This window comes from Bolinopsis microptera, chromosome 12 (genome assembly GCF_026151205.1).
Source record: "Bolinopsis microptera isolate Bmic1 chromosome 12, MBARI_Bmic_1.0, whole genome shotgun sequence".
In the NCBI taxonomy this organism is placed as follows: domain Eukaryota; kingdom Metazoa; phylum Ctenophora; class Tentaculata; order Lobata; family Bolinopsidae; genus Bolinopsis; species Bolinopsis microptera.
In genome coordinates this window covers 2040654-2062294 of record NC_087083.1, presented here as the reverse complement: position 1 = coordinate 2062294, position 21641 = coordinate 2040654, and the positions used below count along the sequence as shown (strand labels likewise).

General features: G+C 38.8%; 2 protein-coding genes across 3 annotated transcripts in view; both read right to left on the bottom strand.

The window, feature by feature from the left end:
* Nucleotides 1–21641, bottom strand: part of LOC134823968 (claspin-like) — an 87947-nt gene that overhangs the window by 56521 nt on the left and 9785 nt on the right. The gene's annotated exons all lie outside the window — the stretch shown is intronic.
* Nucleotides 10898–20758, bottom strand: LOC134824448 (uncharacterized). The gene is made up of 14 exons (XM_063836355.1): nt 20697–20758; nt 18038–18213; nt 17694–17790; nt 17378–17466; nt 16837–16957; nt 15736–15974; nt 15345–15575; nt 13349–13435; nt 12935–13092; nt 12517–12616; nt 12309–12403; nt 12033–12134; nt 11742–11894; nt 10898–11612 (listed from the first exon to the last, which is right to left on the bottom strand). Exons 1-14 carry the CDS (start codon nt 20756–20758, stop codon nt 11505–11507), a joined length of 1818 nt encoding a protein of 605 aa, XP_063692425.1. The 3' UTR covers nt 10898–11504.

Genomic DNA, 21641 nt, shown 5'->3' with positions numbered 1-21641 from the left:
CAATACATTTGATTAGTTCCACTACCTTGCTTCTTTGCTCAGCTGACTTCCTGTACGTACCAATCAATGCCTTCAATTTATTAAACGTACAATCTCCATCAATATTCTCCATATTCTTTACTTCGATAATGATAAAACTGTCAGCACAAATGATGAGGAAGTCACATTCCCCGTCCAAATTATCCGCTTTTTTGCATTTAGAACATCCTTTTCGGATATGACTTTTACCTGCACACAAACGATATTGATGATGCGTGTATTTGAAGCTATGAAGAACAATGAAGTTTCCATCTACCTCTTCCAAAGCCCTATACACCTTAACTTCAGTCTCGTAGTCTAATTGATGTCGTCTGTCATCTGTAAAGCTGGGACCGGGCTGATCTTCATCTGGATATACATCAATGTAGGTCTGCTCTGGTGCTCTTGGAAGCATTGTGGGCAGGTTTTCAGCCGTTGAGCAGTATTCTTCGTATATTTGTTTTCCATCTTCCAAATATTTATTCATTGTTGATCAATTGATATCTCTGAAATGAAATCAGCTGTAACAGGGATTGAGGGATTTATACAGATAAAGAATAAAGATATCGAAGATTCCAGGATTAATTTGCTACACGTTGCACACCTCTCGTGCAGGTGCACGCAAAGCCGGTCGCGCGCGATCAAAAGGGGTTGCAGCCTGTGTCAAGGATTAATGTAGGTTCTTATACTATCTGCACATATTCATAATCATATAAGTATTCATATGAAGTATTCATATAATATCTTTCTCGTAAAAACCATACTTCATAAAATTCTAAGTTCTTATGTACATGTTCATGAGTCGCTTTAGATGGCTTGAACTGAATCTTTGGATTTTGAGCTCTGTTAAAGCGATGTATAAATTTCTAGTTATTATAATTATTATTATAATTATCAAATTTCAGTTAATTTCTAAAATGACTTACTCGTTCAGTAGTCGTTCAGTGGTCGCTTTGCGTTTAGTGCCTTGAATTGAATAGAGGGTCCGAGGTTTGTTTCAGTGGTGTGTTTCCTTATTGTCCTATAAAACAGTAGTTATATAACTTTATAACTGTTGCGTCAAAATCCAGATATTTTCGAATTATAATATATTATGAGAAGCGTCAAATAATAAGAGTGTATTACTTTGTTGAAAAGAGACGAGATAAAGCAGTGTGTTGATTCCAAAAATTAATGATAATATTTATTATGCTCCAAAGCAATTAAGTCATTTGTAACCCCTTTTTTCCCAAAAATTGTGGCGCTTCTAGTTCTACATATAGAATCTAGATGCCCATTTTATCTCTATATATTACAAAAATTACATAACATTCATGAATCAAGTTAATAGCCGGTCGGATTGTACCCAATTTCTGTGTTGATTTTACTTTTAGATTAAATGCTTCCCGGTTATAGCCTTCTCAGATCTGAAAATCCTTAGTCCACACTCCATATCATTTTTGCTCAGACTAGTATACTTTTATGATTCATCATAAATTTACCATTGGTTCAATGATATTTATTTTCTACCTGAACAGTCGTTAAAATTATGCAAATGAATCATTCTATTTTGGTACCTGATGTTCAGAGCTATAAGATTTACAGACTGTTAAGATGGAATATGAGTTGGTTTGATCCGCTATTTCTTTGAACCGAAACCTGAAATATACTCCATGTTACTTTCTTATATTTATACTTTTAAAGCGGCGCATTCATGGCAGCTGTAGCTAGCAGTAGAGTGTTATAGCTTATAATAATGCAACATTAGCTGTGCCGTAATTAAATCGCAATTATATTAGTTACCTGAAATTTAGTATGCAATTGCTAATTTATAATGATTGATCACGGAAGGGAGATTATGTCGTCTAAATCCTATAAAACGTTCACAAACCTGATAACCTGGGGGATACAGTCGTCACAAGATAGATTACAGCTAGGAAGTAGTTGCTCGAATAAGTTGTTTTGATCCTGTACTTCTTATCACTGAAATTTGATATACTCCGCGTGAGTTTCTTTATCTTACAGCTTACAAATAGCATGCTGGAGCTGTCGTATTCTAAGATCGTATTAACTTAGATGTCCCTCAAATTAATCGATCAAAAACTTATATAGAATGAGAGATTGAGTTGTCTAAATACCGTAAAACATTCACAAACCTGCAATAACCTGGGGTAGGAGAGTCTTCACAAAATATATTACAGCTAGGAAGTAGTTGCTCGAATAAGTTGTTTTGATCCTGTACTTCTTATCACTGAAATTTGATATACTCCGCGTGAGTTTCTTTATCTTACAGCTTAAAATATCGTGCTGGAGCTGCGAATTATAAAATAGTACTAATTTTGATGTCCTTCGAATAAATCGAGGAATTAATTAACTGATATTAACTAAGTAATTAGCTACTGAAAAACAGCTCCGATATCAAGATTATCTGCAAAGGCAGCCGAGTCCCGACGGATCACAGCCTCGGGAAAATGTTTGATAAAATTGAAGTATTTTGCCACATTATCCGGCATTCTGGGCACATACATAGCCTTAAAATACATAAGTAAGCTTTGTGAAAAACATTTCATGGCAGGCAAGGCTATCGCCAGGGGAGGATTCGCCTTCCCCGCCTCATTGCTAGCTACGTGGTTGATAAAGAACCATTAATTGTAGGAGAGCGATTGAGTTGCCTGAATACTGTAAAACATGCACAAACCTGAAAACTTGGAGTAGGATACAGTCTTTAAAAGAGGAATTAGGAAATAATGTTCTTCTCAATATCGTCTTTCAAATTTTCTTAAAATTCAGTCCCTGAAAACATTTACTATCAATAACCGGATGTATTTGAAGTTATGACGGCCTTCCATAAGTTAAGTGTTATGATTCAATCTGTAGTTTAAAATCTGCATTGGTAATATTTACATTATCATTATGTAGTAAGTAGATTCTGCTTATTTGGTTCACAGGTTTTTCCTAGACTTTTTGTTCGAACTTTAGATTTCTGTACAAGTTTTTTTTTGTTATCTTAGAATTTATTCCGCATTTATATTATTCCCACTCTCGACTCCTCGCTAGCAGTCCGGTTAATCTAGTACCTCTAGGTAACTTCTCATTTAATCATGAGGACTTATTAAAGAATATCTCACCCTCTAAGAAAGAATATCTTACCCTCTAAGAAAACTCCGTTTGAAGATATTTTCTATTATTATCTATGTCATAAATTTTCCTTGTGTTTGAATTCTGTCACTTTTTAACTGTTTCTAGTATTTGATATTTTCGGCCGATTTCTGCACTTTTTCACTGGGTCATCTTCATATTTTCTGGGATGGAGACGACGCTTATCAGCATTTAAGGAAGAGTTTGCCTGACTGACTTACTTCATTAGACACTTCTGGTCAAGGTTTGTAATCACCTTCTTCACTCACTATTTGGATGTGACTTTATCACTCCCACTCTCGTTACTTCTCCTCATACTTTTTACGCTTGTTTATTTTATTTTTTTATTTTAATTTTGAACTGCACATTTATTTTGTGTAATTGTTAAGTATTGCCTGCCACACAACCCGTTCATAGAGTTTATCTTTATAATTAATTTCTACTTGGGAATTTATCTCACAGATTATCTACCGCTTGATTCATTTTAACATTTAATTACTCACCAAGGAGAACTTATTACACTCGTGGCAGTTATTCATCAACTGTATCACCTGATTAAACACGTAGGGCCACCTCCTGCCTTCCCTTATTTTACCAACACGAGTCGCGATCCGGCCTCTTCGCCTAAACCGGTAGATCATCAATTGTCATGGCTTCTACCCTTCTCTTAACTCTTTGACTATGAGTCTTCTTGTTAGACATTACCTTTTCATAATTATACCTCCTTGATTCATCTTTGCTAAAAACAAGTTGACATTTTATATTTTTATTAACTTATTGCTTATTTTCCTCCTCTATACTTTACAGATTACTATACTTTTTACTTTTACCCGTCCTCTATTTGTTAACATTTCAGCGATTTAATATGAATAAGAATCAAACCTCTGCAATCAATGTAAACAGGCAACTTATACAATTCCTCCAACTAAATTGTCACAAATCTCTGGTTCCCACATCCTTCCTTGGACCCGAACTTCTTGCCTCAGCTCCATTCATTGCCATAATTAGCGAACCTCCGCTCAAACGCAAAGACTCCAAATTAGATGGTTTCCACCACCAACACTCGGCGTTCTACTCGACTAAAACAGGAGCTCCACGAGCAGCCATTATAACATCTACCAACTTCGCCCCTATATCTTCAACACTTCATAGATTCTCCAACAGAGACATGATCACAGTGCGGTTCGACAACCTAGTAGTTTCATCCATCTATTGGCATCCTGACAACAAAACTCTCCCGGAGGAACTCCCACCGCTGATAGATTGGTGTCGGGACAACTCCATAAAACTGGTTATAGGCGGAGAATTCAACGCCCACCACGAACTATGGAAAAGCAACAAAACCTCACCGAAAGGTCGCATTATAAGTGACCTCATTAACAATAAGAATCTGATACTTCTCAACATTGGATCGGAGCCCACTTGGTGCAGCCGTGGCCTTAACAGCATCATTGACCTGACTCTTTCTTCTTCAAACATTTCGGCTGATATTGCAGAATGGAAAGTATCTGATAAGAACATGTACTCCGACCATAAGCTGATTACTTTCACACTCAATCAATCGAAACAAGGTAAAAGATTCAGACCAACGACAAAGAAAACTTGCATATATTATGATAAGCTCCGAATAGAACTGACCCCCCAACTTCAAAATTTGGACTGGAATCATCATGCAGACAACCTGGACGAACTCAATTACAAGGCTTCATCCCTCCATCAGTCCATCTCCGAAAGCATCAAAAAATCCACCTCAAAAATATACTATAAAGCAAAAATATCAGAAGCAGAATGGTGGAATGAAGAGATTCAAGAAAACAGAGACAAACTATTAGAGGCCAAATCAAATTTTGAAGACGACAAAGACTCAATTGAATTGTACAAACATCTAAAAGATGCCCAATCTACTTACAGCAAATCAATTCGTAGGGGTAAATTCCAATCTTACCAAAACTTCTGTTCTTCACGGAACAAGGCTGAATCGGCCAAACTCATCAAGCAGCTACAAAATCCGCTACACAGCGTTCGGTTTAGTTGTCCGAGTATCACTAACGAAAATAACGAGCACTTCTCGAGTGACAGTGATGCACTAAAGTTTATGGTCGATACACTCGCACCCGGCACATCCTTCAAGGATTCTGAAGACATCCCTAGGAGCGATTATGTAGGATTACCAATCGACTTCGAAGAATATATCGCTCTTGTTAGGGAGGTGGAACAAATATGTTCCACTTCTCGTATCAAAGAACTAATGAAGAACACAAACACGAAGTCAGCCCCAGGACCAGATGACATATCCTACAAAATTCTTGAGCACTGTTGGGATATGCTAGAAGTGCCTGTAAAATATATCTTCATGGACTGCTTTCTTCTGGGGGCCATCCCAGATATCTGGCTATCATCCTCGGGAATTTTCATTCCTAAACCTGGTATAAAAGAACATGTAAGTCCCAAATCTTACCGCACTATCAACCTTTCTCCTTGTATACTAAAATGCCTGGAACGATTAATCATATGGCATCTTGAAATTGATCTGGACCTGGAATCCTACCTTCACCATAGTCAATATGGGTTTAGGAGAGGGAAATCATGTGACCACGCGATTAGCAGTCTGGTACATAAGATCGAACAGTCCTTAGTAGACAGGGGGATTACTGTGGGTATCTTCATAGACATATCTGGAGCATTCGACAACGTTTCAACAGAGTACATCCTCAAAGTGCTACGGAACTCTCCGGTATCAAAATCAGTTTACAACCTAATAAAGTACCTCCTTTCCAACCGGAGAGTGACGTATACACTTGGCAAGGCGATCATTATAAGACTGCTACTTAAAGGTTTTGCTCAAGGAGGACGTCTAGGCCCAACTCTTTGGAACTTAGTAGTCGACCTCCTACTGAAGAGGATTAGTATTGAGGAATTTATTCAGGCATTCGCTGACGACATTGCATCCCTTATATCCGGCACAGAGATAACTGACATCAGACAAAGGGCGCAATCAGTTGTACGGACAATTGAAACTTGGTGTACGGAAGCGGGTCTCCAAATAAATACACAAAAGTCAAAGGTCGTAATATTCACGCACCGTCATAATGTATCTTTGGACCAACCAATACTGTACCAGGGGACCCCCCTTCCAGTTACAACTACGGTTAAATACCTAGGAGTGCACCTAGACTCCAAACTGTCGTGGATTACCCACTTGGAAAAAAAAGATAACTGCGGCCAACATCCAACAAGCAGCGATCAAGAAAACTACGGCAAGGAATTGGGGCCTTAACCCAACAACCCTCAGATGGATATATAAATGCGTGACAAGGCCAACGATCACTTATGGAAGTCTCTTCTGGGCCAATTCTGCCATGCAGAACAAGAGCATGAATAACAAGTTAACTAAAGTCTTCAACACGGCAGCCAGATCTATAACAGGAACATCTAAGTGTTCGCCACTCACTAGCACAACTTCTATAGCAAATATTGAACCGGTTAACCTTAGCGTAAAAAGAACGGCTTTCTTGACTTTAAACCGGATACAGTCATCAAGCCCTTATATAGAAACTTTACCACCCAAAGGCAAATTCACTCCCCACTCTAAGTTTGGAAAGGACCTTCAGCAGAATATCTTTGACCAAAACCTACCATTTGAATCGGTGGACAGAACCATTAAACCATTCTATAATATAGACAGGCAATTCACCGTCGATACCTCACCCAATATCGACATGTCGGATTTCTACGACCTACCCTTCTGCTCCCTAGTTTTTACGGACGGATCAAAAACTTCAGAGGGTAAAACTGGATCCGGCTGGGCCATCTTCCACTGTCAAAATCCGGCAGAGCCCAACTGTGGAAAGATCCGGATATCAGACCATTCAACGGTATTCCAAGCCGAAATGTTTGCAATCTGTGCAGCTACACTTAACCTGCTTGATAACCCGGACTTTATCAATCGGAACATTCAGTTCTTCAGCGACAGCATGAGCTCTCTCCATGCGCTGTCAAACCATTATCCCACTTCAACTATGACAATAGACACCATAAAAGCCTTGAACTCCCTAGGTTTGAAATCAAAGATAACGCTTCACTGGGTAAGAGGCCACACAGGGGTAACGGGAAACGAACTCGCGGACAGCCTGGCAAAAGAAGCCACCAGTCTTGATAGTGTGGGACAGGTTACCCCCGTTCCGTACTCCAGCTTCAAAGCCAAACTCAAAAGTTGGTCTTTCGCGCAAAGCAAATCATCTTTAGATTTAGAAGCATCACCCTCCACTAATAAGCTTCATAAGCTAGTTGTCTCCCTCCATAAGAAAGAATCATTATCCACCATCACAGAAATGACAACAGCGGATCTTCATAAACTTACCAACATACTTTCTAACAGAGCACCTCTATACTCATTTTTGTTTAAAATAAAAAAGAAACCTACAGATATCTGTCCTCGATGCCATCTACAATCTAGAACCAGAAGACAATGTCCATTTTCTTTGTAATTGCCCATTTTTATTCACCTTACGAAGCGCTACCTTTGGTTTTCCAGTTCTTAAAATAAATGACCTTTTCAAAATAAAATCCTTTAAATTATTATCATTGATTAAAAAAAGCGAAATTTTCCTTAGACAATACGTACAATGATTTACATTACTATACAATCATTTCTATTGCTAATTCTTGAGGGTCCGATTAAATATTTTTCATACCGTAACTACATTATCCTGTAGCCTTCCGTTTTTACAATTTAGGATTTTTTCACTTCACTCAAGATACATTACTTATATTCACTTATGATACATTGCAATTAATATTCCATCATACACTTCTTTTACTCAATGTACTTCTTCTTCATTTAAAAAAATCAAATAAAAATAAAAATCAAAATAAATATCTTCAAGCTACGCTACTCTACACTCGCTAAAACACGTTAGCCCATAAATAACACGCTTTAGAAATTATCATCACAGGACAACATGACACCTAAAACTTTGAACATAACACGAGGAAACATGGACAAAACTGAACAAAGAACCACATTCGAAGACTGAAACATCTGAATGACTCTGCAACCCAGGAATCCACTATTCAGTTATTATCGCTCAATAATCGGTTTGGTATCGACGTTACATACTTTATTATTTTTTTTTTAAAGATGATTTTAGAAACCAGGGAATTTCAATTAAAGTTACCCTCCTAAGGCTAACATTAAATCGCTGATTTTATTTATATATATCTTTTTTTTTGGTTCTTTCTTTTCCTTCAAAACATTCCACTTCCAGTACATTGTGCAGAAAGTTGGAGATGAAGCCGTAGTACGTACATGTAGCATTGCACTGGATCGAACTTGCAGAGTGTGGTTTCCTCCAGTCTGCGCCGCGCGCTTATATAAACATACGCGGCGCAGATCGACTGGAGGAGATTGCACTGTGTAGGCTCCGGTGTAATGTGATATGTATGTACTACGGCTTTACAAATTTTGGAAGCATGTAGGGATATATATCTGATACCAATCGTATAAACTAAAAATACTCTAGCACAATTGTAACTGCAGTTTTACAGAACTCTAAATGCTTAATGAACACTCTTGCAGGTACCACCCGTATTCACACTCAGACCTGAGTTTAGTCATTTTCCGATACGAGATTGGGGACGGGTTCTATAAACAAACAAACAAACAAACATGTAGTAAGTTACACGAAACAAACCAAAACACATTACTTACTACCCCGCTTTTAATTAGATTAGAACTAGGCCAGAATGTGGTTGAGTTTTATAACTTGAGAAAACCTCTTTACAATACATTTTCCACGTACCTGCCAAGAAGTTAAATGTCTCGTCAACAAAGATGCGTCGATTAAAACAAGCTAACTTATCGCAGGCCAGGTTTAGTGTAAGCTTACAAAGACACGAGATCGAGAATAAGAAATGCAGTCACAACGTGCTGACGGACCAACGAACCATTCTGATGTATATTGCAGGTATGTAGAGTAAAGGAACTTGATATAATGCGTCACGTGCACTTCACGTGACCCGTCCGAGAAAGCTCAGAATACAGAGTTTAATGTCAGCAGGTAAGGTAACGTGATGTGTAACGTGACATTTCATTAGATCACTCGGGTGTTATATTACCTACCTACACGAATGAGCTATTAATACATATACTAGTGACGGTCCAAGACGTTGAGTGCTACATACAAAAAGGGATTATTCTGCGACAATCTTAAAACGTGATGGCTAACGCTAGTTAGCTCGCTAATTAGCGTTTGAAATACTTAACTAGACTTAGATTACTACGTACTTATGTTAAAATCGTGCTTTTTTGCTTTTTGCTCTAGTAACACTATAATAAACACATGTTTGATACTGTTGCTGTTACAGTTTGAGGTATACTCAGAGAAGAGATCCTGCACTCGGTGCAGTGAAATGGTGTTTTGGCTAAAATGTGGGCTCTGCTCCGACTGTCACGAAAAAAGAGCGGTAAGGAAGTTACTTTTACCTTACCAGTAGCATATAAAAATGTTCTTATAACTATAACTTTCCGCACATTGATCTAACCATGTGCTTTCGCGCCACTTGTATCACGTTGCGACCCCCACGGTCGTTTCACTATCCTGACGATACAGGGGGAGCTTGTATCACGTTGCGACCCCCACGGTCGTTTCACTATATGGTGACGATACAGGGGGAGCCGCGCACTCGTGCTCGGCGGGTCATACAACGTATGACAAAGTTATACAGTTAAGGAAAGTGCAGTGATTTTCTAGTGTATAACTATAATTTTCTGTTAAAAATCAGGATTAAATATTTAGAAATTTACAATTCCATTAACTGTACTCATTATGATTGACTGTTTTACAGGATCGGGATCCCTGATATGATGAGTCGTTCGTTTCACCAAAATCCTGTGCTCTGATCTGCTTGGCAAACTCAAAGACCAAAAAAAGTGAACTTGAATCAGACAACAGAAGATCTTCATGGTCAAACTTCAAAATGATTTGACGAAAGTTTAATAACAATGTTATTGTTAATCCAAGACTTGAGACTGAAGACGATTGTACGCGAATTTTGATTGAAGTGTGAAGAAAAAAAATAGTCGCCACTCGCCAGTCAAAACATTTATTAGATACCAATTTCTGCTAGATTCATAAAGTAACGAAATGATAGTCTGGTTCTAATTTAATTATTACTAGGAGTTCGTATATATATATATATAATTATATATATATATATAAAGATATACAAGTGTTTGTAGCACATTATATCGGTATGTTGAAGTTATTATTCTTCGACTTAACAATAACTGAATGATTTCACCTAATACTAATAGATTCACTCTAACTTCATAATACAACTATTTTTAGTTTACTGCATATTATTATTATTTTTTGAAGGACTAATTGAAATTCTATTATTTGAAATAAAGTTAATTTATACTTCTACGTTTTACCGATCGTGCTAAATCACTCTACAGTCGATCTTCGAGATTGTTCTAATCACTCTACACTCGACTGTCACGTGACTAATTTTTCAACCCGTTCTCTAGCTGGTCCTTAAAGACTATTGGAAACCCTAACCCTCTAATCTGATCCCAACCCTAACCCTAACCCAATCCTTAACAAAAGCATAAGCTCTAACCCTTACCCTAACGAGAAATTATACTAACTTCTTTATACGGTCATACTCATATCACGTGATCGAGACAGTTTTTCGCCAATATCTCGTCAGGGGAGCATTTAACCCTATGTCATTGCGCATAAAATTGAAACTTTCAACTCTGCTCATAAAGTTATATTCGATTGACATATCTTACTATAAGTATATATAAAGCGAGACGATATATATGGATCCATACCATTTTACTGACACTGATCGTGGTTGTCCATTGACATTGTCGTACATCTCAAATATGCTTAAATTCTAACAGAGTGGAAAATGTCTATCGGTATTCGGTATCAAACACAGAAATTTGCAACTACTTTATCAGGATAATCTGATATACAAACAAAACTATGAAAAAAGCTCTAATAACAGTCATAAAATGTTCCAATATGAAGGAAAACAATCTAAAAGATTGTTTACGTAAGCCATAGATTGGCCATTTAAGAGCACTCTCGTTTCTCTACAACCTTTTTTATGACGTAGACATTTTCATTATGTAGAAATTACATTAGCGTAAAATTGTCCGAACCCCGCTCCTTCTAGGCTGCAGCTGACGTCTTATATGAGCGACCCTCTTCTGCTTCAAGTGCAACAAAACTCCCATTTTCTGATGTAAAACTGTCTTGATCCATTTGCAATTCGAATGCCGCTGTGTGTCAAGATTAAAACCCTCACTTGATGACGTAATTAGTTTGATTACGTAATTAGTTTGATGACGTAATTCATTTGATAACGTTGAAGATACTCTTAAGTTTACTGCCGTCTGTTGAAGGGCTGGCTGGCACACCAGAACTCGTGAATTTTTTGGGACGTTTCGGCTCACTTGCAAACTGAAAGAGGGTAGTAAGTTGTCGAATATCAATATGAGAAAGGCAGTCATCAACTTTTACTCAAACAAATTCACTAAATTTCCACTGACCAGACCTAATTATCGCCTATCAGTGAAATATTTTAATTACCTTGCCACTGCTCTTCCTCTTGGTCTGGCCCGGACTAACAGTCTGAAACACGTACGCCCGGTTGCTGGTTTTATCAGAATTCAGGGAGGACGAGGTAACGCTGGATAGTCTGGACAGAGTCCCGGTTGTGTGCTTGAGGAAACTACCGCATTGCTGAAGGGGACAAGTTGGTGTCATAATACATTTAATTAGTGATATTTGTGTGTTGAAAGTTTCTAATAATGTGTTGGAAGTTTCTAATATAAATATGATTTGATTTGTTGTGTTCTAGTTAATCATGTTTTCGCACACCTGACTCGAGGAGAACGCAGATCTGGAATTTGAGTCGGTGATGTCTTGGAGGGTGTCTAGAAACGCTTGACTGTCCTCATCAACCCTGTTCATTTTGCTTGCCTGGTCAGGAAATTATGTGGGTGAATTAGGGAGAAATGTGGGTGACGCTGGTGGAAAACTGAGAATTGTGGGTAAAGCTGAGGAAACTGATAAATTTTGTTGAAGCTGGGAAAAATGAGTATTGTGATTGGTAGATAAAGCTGGAGGCAAGTGAGAAATTATGGCGATAGTTACCTCTTTTATGCGCTTTTCTTTAACAAACTGCTCCCTTTTTAACCGTTCAGTTCGCTTTTCCATAGCCTCCTTATATGTTTCAGCACTCGTCTCCACTAAAATATCATGTAAAATAAACCATAATAATCTGGGTCCCATGATTTGTGGCACATAAAATCAACTTTGTAAGAATGTTAAGAATGAAAAAACTGGCTTTAAGTTTAAGTACCATTATCGTCCTCGAAGTCGAGTCCAAGGTTTGTTGAAAATAAATCCATGTTGGAATCTTCGCCGTGGAATTTACGAGTCCTAAAAAATCCTTGCTCCTCCTGCAACATAAATAAATTATCTCCGTGCCTCTCTGACATAAGATCGAGGGTGTTCACTCAACATACCCGGCATAATTATTATTATTAAAGCAAGCTTCTAGTTTCGGGATAGCCTGTAGCAGGCAACGCCCGATACTAATGCTTCTACAGACCTACACTAGTGCAAGTAAGTATAGTAAATATTTCATGCTAAGCATGTGGCACCCATTACGGTAACCATCCATTGAAACAACCCGGCACAATTAATGAAATAAAAACTACAACTGGCACGAGCAATGACCATCTAAACACAATTTGAAGTTGGAATAAGACCACAACCTGAATGAATCTCTCCTTGAGCCGTTTAATCTGATCCTTCTCATCTAACGCCTGCTGGTCATGGTAGGCTAGTTTCAGCTGGGCGGCTAATTCTTCCTCGTCCGAGGGCAGTTCCGAGTCCTTCGCCATCATACTCTTGTCATACTCATCATGGTCCTCTGAAGGAAAGTTTGTTGTTCATATAAAATATATAATGGTCGTTCACATATTACGTAATCACTTTTTGAAACATTTTTACCCCCCCCCCCCTCCGTAATCAGATTTACACATACCATTGTGTCAAAATTACACTAGCATAATCATTTCGAAACCCCCCCCCCCCCCCCTCAGCTGATTATGTAATATAACCCCTATAATAGACACGGCAAGCAAACGTATCTATTTTAGATAGACAAATATACTTTAAAATGGTACCTTCGTTTTCATCATCACTGTGATCTGAACCACTCTTTTCAGCTTCATTGTCAAGTAAGTCAGAATACAGTGCTCGACGTTTCTTTCCTGTGGTGTGTCACGTGTTAAATTTGAAGTGGATGATCCAGAAAAATGAAAATTAACCTACGATGTGATCTGAACATGTGATCAGCTCAAGGCACACAAATGTAGCATCACACGATCCATCACAGAACAGCTGACCTCTCGCACCCTGTGCTCCGAGATGGTAGCCTGTGCTAACCACCTCTCAACATGTGGGGAATTTAGCAATACTTACCCTGCTAAATTAACCGCTACTTCCGGGAGAGCAGATGCTGCTCAGCAGCAGCAGCCTTATTATATACATTACACACTATGTATAATATTGGATATACATGCCATGTGAGAAATGTGCTGCCTGTCGGTACAGCGGCACGCTATCTCCCCATCATCAGAAACTTGAACCCAACTTCTGAGCGCGATACAACCAGTATGTCACGTGACATGCAAACCAACACCGATACCAGCACGTCACGTGATATGCTAACTAATCGCGCTATCTGCACTTCAAGTTCAACTGTCAGTGTAAACCAGTGCAGATACGTAATATCAGTTCGCGATGACCTCTCACTGCTCACTTCCGGCATGTGCAGCCTTCCCGAGCACCGCTCACTCGACAATGTATATACACGTACATCACATATCTATACATTGGATGAGAGCAGAGTTCGTACCCGGCAGCACATGCCTCCCTCACCACTTGCCAACACTTGTCACCCACAAGACGGTGAAGAGACCTCGGGTGGTGCTGGGAGACAGCGGTCATCTGATTCGACCAGTTCAACCGGCTCTCAAAGGTCCAAGATACATGGGAGGAAACCTCTAGCAAACCGTCACCATCCCTACAGGATATCCAACAGCAATGGTGACGATGAAGAGGACGATGAGGACCCATCCAGATCCAGGAACAAAATCCCTAGCCGCTGTGAACTTGACAGCAAAGAGTCAACGTTAGATCGTAAGACAGCCAAACAAAAGAAGCGGGCCAGTCTTCCCTGTAGGATTGAAATCAAGGGTAACGATGAGCTAAACGCAACTCAAGCTGTTACTGACAAGCCTAACGCCAGCATGATGTCCGAAACATCCTTTTTTGGGATAATTGGATCATACGCAAGAAACTGGATTGTGGGTCCAAACCCTAACGGCACCATCAATGAGGACAACAGAGTTTGCCCCAGTCAAGGCTTAGGCACGCCTATGACGAACAACAATCACGACCTGTCCCCATCTGAGTCACCTATACCACAATGACAACTCAGATCCCAGAAATAACAGTCCACTCACCGAAGGAGAATAAACTTAACAACTCTACGTGTGATCGGCACTCTGACAACCTTGCAACACCCAAAGGCTCAGAACCCTCCAAGGACGCCTACTTCACAGGATTCGGCAAGCCTTGTAATGCTAAAAGAGTATAGGACCATAATGAACTCTTGTCACACAAAAGAATTCGGGAAATACCTAACAGACTCTTCAAACCTTCGAAATCCTAAAAATAAGTCCTAATCCTCGTACTCGAACTTTATTTACTGTATTACCTTAAATTATTATAGACGATCTTCTTTTATTTTCGTGAAATTGTAAACGGTTAAATTTTAATAATTTTTAAATGATTCAGTTTTAATAATTTTATTTATTGATTTATTTATTCATCCTTGTATAGCCAAGACGAGTCCGTTAGTGTTCTCTCTGGTAATTTCATGTTTAATCCTGTTTAATCCTGTTTAATCCATGATCCATCACATGATATATACATGTGGTAGTGACCGGTGACAGCGAATAAACAATCAGCTTCCAGTAATAACCCATTGAAACCCAAACGTCGTCGTCAAAACAAATATGAGGTATAACAATACCTCCCCGCCAGTAACCAGATCAATACAAATGATAATGAATCACGTGACGAAATAACCATCTCATCAAGGAACTAACATACCTTTGGCTTTACTAGAGACATGTTCCTCCTCTTCATCACTCTCTTGACTCAGTAACCCTGCAAGGTTACCAAACCTGGTCAGAGGTGTCTGAGACAGCCCCTTTCTCAGGGGTGTCTGATCCGTGCCGCCCTTAAAAAGTGTAGTTTGGTCCGGGTCACCGTTTGGAAGTGGTGTCCGGTTTTTATAGGAGGGTGTTCTAGAATGGTTTGGTGTTTGGGATAGTCCAGATCCTGCGGAGATATGCGTGCAAGTTTGGAAATGTGGTTAATGGTCTCAAAAGCAGATTAAAAAGAGGGAGAATTAGAAGAAACTTACAATTCTAGTTAAGTAGTTTGAATGGAAGCAATCCCCAGTGAGCTACAAAATGATAACTTCTAAATAATGACCAACCAACTAGGCTGGGAGAAGTAGCCAGGTTAAAACTGATGTCCTGAACTGTAACCCTGCCCCCCGAACCTCCACTATCGGGGGCCGTGCCCCCAAAACCTCCACTATCGGGGGCCGTGCCCCCAAAACCTCCACTATCCGCAGCTGACGACCCAAAGCGTCCTGAACAGAGATTTAGCAGGTCCATGGAATTGTCGAGCAGGGAACCGTCTCCAGCGAGAGCGTCTATTCCTCCTTCACCACTGAGGGGCAAAGGTTGTAGTTATACACCGTGTCAACGTGTGATATATTCAGGGTGATAACTACTGTCCGACGGCGACTCCTGTCCGACAGCGACTCCTGTCCGACAGCAACTCTTGTCCAACAGCGACTCCTGTCCGACAGCAACTCCTGTCCGACAGCGACTCCTGTCCGACAGCGACTCCTGTCCGACAGCGACTCCTGTCCGACAGCGACTCCTGTCCGACAGCAACTCCTGTCCGACAGCAACTCCTGTCCGACAGCGACTCCTGTCCGACAGCAACTCCTGTCCGACAGCGACTCCTGTCCGACAGCGACTCCTGTCCGACAGCGACTCCTGTCCGACAGCAACTCCTGTCCGACAGCAACTCCTGTCCGACAGCGACTCCTGTCCGACAGCGACTCCTGTCCGACAGCAACTCCTGTCCGACAGCGACTCCTGTCCGACAGCAACTCCTGTCCGACAGCGACTCCTGTCCGACAGCAACTCCTGTCCGACAGCGACTCCTGTCCGACAGCGACTCCTGTCCGACAGCGACTCCTGTCCGACAGCGACTCCTGTCCGACAGCGACTCCTGTCCGACAGCAACTCCTGTCCGACAGCAACTCCTGTCCGACAGCGACTCCTGTCCGACAGCGACTCCTGTCCGACAGCGACTCCTGTCCGACAGCGACTCCTGTCCGACAGTGACTCCTGTCCGACAGCAACTCCTGTCCGACAGCAACTCCTGTCCGACAGCAACTCCTGTCCGACAGCGACTCCTGTCCGACAGCGACTCCTGTCCGACTCAATTTGTGCTAGTTTCATTACCAAAAGACGAAGCCTCAACAAATGCAACAAATTAGTAGCGTTGTACAATTTACCTGATATCAAGACCACTACGTAACATTCCCTGAGTGTCCAGAAAAACAGCGTCCTCGTCAGGTGGGAGAAAGTTAGAGGAACTCTTTCCAGAGTACTGAGAGTCCTCTACTACGTTACGGACTGAGAGTATTAATCATTACGTGTTACAATATCTTACAATATCTTACAATATCTTACAATATTTAACAATATCTTACAATATTTAACAATATCTCACAATATTTAACAATATTTTACAATATTTTACAATATCTTACATTATTTTACAATATTTTACAATATCTTACAATATCTTACAATATCTTACAATATCTTACAATATTTTACAATATCTTACAATATCTTACAATATCTTACAATATCTTACAATATCTTACAATATTTTACAATATTTAACAATATTTTACAATATTTTACAATATCTTACAATATCTCACAATATTTTACAATATTTAACAATATTTTACAATATTTTACAATATCTTACAATATCTTACATTATCTTACAATAGTTTACAAAATATTACAATATATTCTGACCAGCGGTATCAACGTCGAAGGTTTTCTCGCTAATGGGTAACGTGTCCATACTATCAGGTATAATCGTACTCGAGATGTGAACTGAATCTCTGAAAAAATGCCGTTAATTAACCCATTTATCAACTCTGCCTGCCTCTGGGGTAGGGCAACCCTGAAGGACCAAGGGGGTTGCCGGAACTATCTATGTGGAGGTGAAGTGGCAAGTGAACTGGGGGAGAAACATATGGCTTCTCGCTCTTGCATTGCTCTAATGCGTTAAAGCAAATCGTTGGAGAAACATTATGATTCAGAAAACATTCCAAAAAAACTCATTTACCTGGAGGCACTGGGGAGAGATTGACTATCTGATGGTCGACTGATTCCAGTTAGAGATAAGCCACCGCTACCTCCAAACAAATCTTGTATACTAGTACCTGAGAACGTGACGTGATGAATTATGATTGTAATTAGGAAATATTTATGCAATTAGGGTATAATTTATACAGCAATTAACATGACGAGAATATTTAACAAGCTGTGAAGGACACTCAAATTAGTTCTACATTCTACAAACTATTAACAGTATACCCTTCCTAGACTATTTAAATCATGAGCTATGCTTTGTGACGAAATATTTATCAATAAAACCAGAGTTAACGATTTAAATTTAAATAAACGTACAGCTATCCTCCCTTTTCTGGGTTTTCTTTCGATAAATCTTCTTCTTGATTTCTTCCCTTCTCTTCAATATGTCCTGCAACTTTCTTCTCGCTTTCTCTTCTTTTTCCGACTCAGAACCGATTGCTACCCGTTGCACATGCCTTTTTTCTCTTGCTATTCGTTTCTTTCTACAGTACCTACGAGTAAAATGTAGAGAAATCTGATATCAAAAAAATAGCTTACTCTACTACATGTACTCTACTACATGTACTCTGCTACATGTACTCTACTACATGTACTCTACCACATGTAATCTAATACATGTACTCTACTACATGTACTCTACTACATGTACTCTACTACATGTACTCTACTACATGTACTCTACTACATGTACTCTACTACAGCTCTACTACAGTACCTACACAGTACTCTACCACATGTACTCTACAAACATGTACCTCACATGTTACCCTACATTACTACACAACTCCACAGTCTCAAACTACATGTACTCTCTAATGTACTCTAAATGTACTCAACTACTTTTATCTACTCCTGTACTTACACATGTACTTACTACTGACCTACTCTGTATCTATAATGTACTCACTACTGTACTTCACATGCTCACTACAGAATACTACATGTACTCTCCCAATGTATTCTCATGACTCAAAAATGTACCTTTCTACTGTACTCTACTACATTACTCTACCACATTTTTACTCTCTACAGTACCCTCTACTGTACCCTACTAAATTACTTTTAAAACTGTACTCTCCCAGTATCACTAATGCCTACTACATGTCTCTATAATTTCCTAATACGTCTCTTTTCATGTTCTCTATAATTTCTCTCTACTGTACTCTACTCATGTACCTACTCATGTCTCTCTACTTGATTTCTACTACGTACTCTATAAACTGTTCCCCTATTTTCTGTCTCTCTCAGTACCTATACATGTACTCTCCAGCCTCTCATTTTCTTTTTCCCTCTGTATCTACCACATGTACTCACTAATGCTTACTACATTTCACTCATGTACTTACCACAGACTCTACTACAGTCTCTACCATGTACCCATACATGTACTCTATACAGACTTACTACATGTCTCTACTCCATTATCTTACTACATGTACTTACTACATTTTACTCATAATTACTCTATACAGTACTCAACATTACTCTACACACATGTAATTACTACGTTCTCTACTACTGTACTTACTACATGATTTTATACATGTACCTACTACGGGATCTACTACATGTACTCTACAACCATGTCTCTACAAATTTAAACTCTAAAATTTACCTACACAGTACTCTACACATGACTTACTAAATTATCTATACTTTTACCTACTACATGTCTCTACTAATGTATCTAACACATGTATTACTTATGTTTCTATACATTACTCTACTACATGTACTTTTAACATGTACTCTACTACATGTACTTACTCAGTATCTACTACTTTTCTCTACAAATGTATCTATACTGTACTTACCCATGTACCTATACATGTTCTACTAATGTACCTACATTTTACTCTACTACATGTCTCTACTACACATGTACTCTCTACAGGGTACTCTCTACATGTTCTATACATTACTTACTACAGTACTCTACTACTGACTCTACTACATGTACTCTACCAGTATCTATCATTTTACCTACTAATGACCTACTACGTACTCACCTTCTCTACTACATGTACTCTACTACATGTTCTAACTTTACTCACTAATGTCTTACACTGTACTCTACACTGTACTCTACTAAAACTTACTACATGTCTTACTACATGACCTACTACATGTACTTAAACTACATGTACTCTCTACTGTACTCACCATGTATTAACTACTGTACTCTTACATGTACTCTAACATGTATTACTCATGACTCTACTCATGTACTCTACTACTTGTTTTACACATGAACTCTATACAGTCTCTATAATGAACTCAATAATGACTCTACTACAGTACTCTCCCAAATGTATTATACATGTACTCTCCTACATGTACTCTACTACATGTATTACACATGTACTCTACTACATGACTCTACTACATGTGTACTCAAAACATGACTCAATACTTGTGTACTCTACTCATTCTCTACTTCCATGTATCTACTACATGCTTCTATAGCATATTAAACCGGGTAAGTCTCCTGGAGGTATCTGCTGGGCTGTAAAGCGTCACTTCACTCGCGAAGTGCAGGGAGCTCGTTCCCCCTGTATTTCATAGCTGACGTCTGGGGGGAAAGCCCAAGTCTTTATCCGAAAATTATTTACTTTATCTTGCATTTCTTGCTTTATCTTGCATCATCTAACATTTACATTACTTAAAATTTTTTTATCGTAAAAAATGATATTTAATCAGTGGCAAAAGTCATTTCCAAAACGTTGGGTCTTTAAACATTCTTTTCGGGGGGATTCTAACCCCAAAAATTTTTAAAATTTCGAATGGTGTAAAAACAATCAGTGACTAAAAAAAAGCCCAAAACTATGTACGTGATTTTTTTGGCCCACCTTCTTTTGTCATTGTACATTTGAATACTTAGATTTCTTACTTTATCTAATACTTTTCTTCAAAAAAAAATCGTGTCAGTGTCCGGTGGTATTTTTCCTGGGGTTCCCCCGTTTCCTCTGACTACTGCTCATTGTCGCCCGCAAATATGAGCAGCACTTTAATTCTAGCTTTCTGCCCTTCGCCCATCTCGGGAAAAAAAACATGAGCTCATGAGTGGAGTGGGGATTTTTCAATACTGACAGACAATTAAAAAAAAAAAAACCGTGCGATCGGACCAAAGGGGGAAAGTTTGAATGTTTTTATAAAACTACGTTGAACAAATTCAGGTTTTGGCCCCTTGGCCAGCAGTCGGAGTTTAGCCATCTCCTTCAGTTTCAAACTCTTGGCAATTCCTGTCCTCGGGGGGCAGCCAGGGGTTTGGGGCGTTGCCGGTTTGGATGCTGTCTTTTTGATCAAAAAATTTTTTGTATAAATTTTCTGCCGCAAAATGAATAAATAATTTTTTTTTTCTCCTCCTTTAAAAACTGATTTAAGGGGAAAAAGAAATTTTTTAAAAAAAAAAAAACCTGTGAGAGGGATTTCCGTTGTTCCTCTGGAGAAATTTTTCCCCTCCCCTTTTTTTCTTATTCTTTCCTTTTTTTTTTTCCCTTTTTCCTTTCCTTTTTCTTAAAAACCCTTTTTTTTTTTAAAAAATTTTTTTTTTTTTTTCAATTAAAAAGTTTTGGGATTGGGGGGAATTTTTAAAAAAAAAAAGGTTTTTTTTTTTTGTTTGTTTTTTGGATTTCCCTTTTAAAAAGATTTTTTTTTTTTTTGTTTTTTGTTTTTTTTTTTTGCCCAATTTTTAGGGTTGAGTCTTGAGGGGGCTTTTAGCGATTTCGGGGGGGAAACCCCGGGAAAGGGGTTTTTCCCTTTCATACAAAAAAAGGAAAATGAAATTTTTAATAAAAAAATTTTTTAAATTTTTTAAAAAATTTTTTTTCAATTTACCCCCAAAAAAGTATTAAAAAAATCTCTTTAATTTATCCAAATTCTTTTTTTTTTCCTTTTTTTCAAAATAAATTTTTTTTTT

Coding starts and splice junctions, on each gene's coding strand:
- LOC134824448 (XM_063836355.1), bottom strand. CDS start 20,758: ATGGGCGAAGGGCAGAAAGCTAGAATTAAAGTGCTGCTCATATTTGCG. Junction 13,093..13,348: donor CAGTGATGATGAAAACGAAG/GTACCATTTTAA, acceptor ACTTTCCTTCAG/AGGACCATGATGAGTATGAC. Junction 11,613..11,741: donor AGAGGAAGAGCAGTGGCAAG/GTAATTAAAATA, acceptor ACCCTCTTTCAG/TTTGCAAGTGAGCCGAAACG.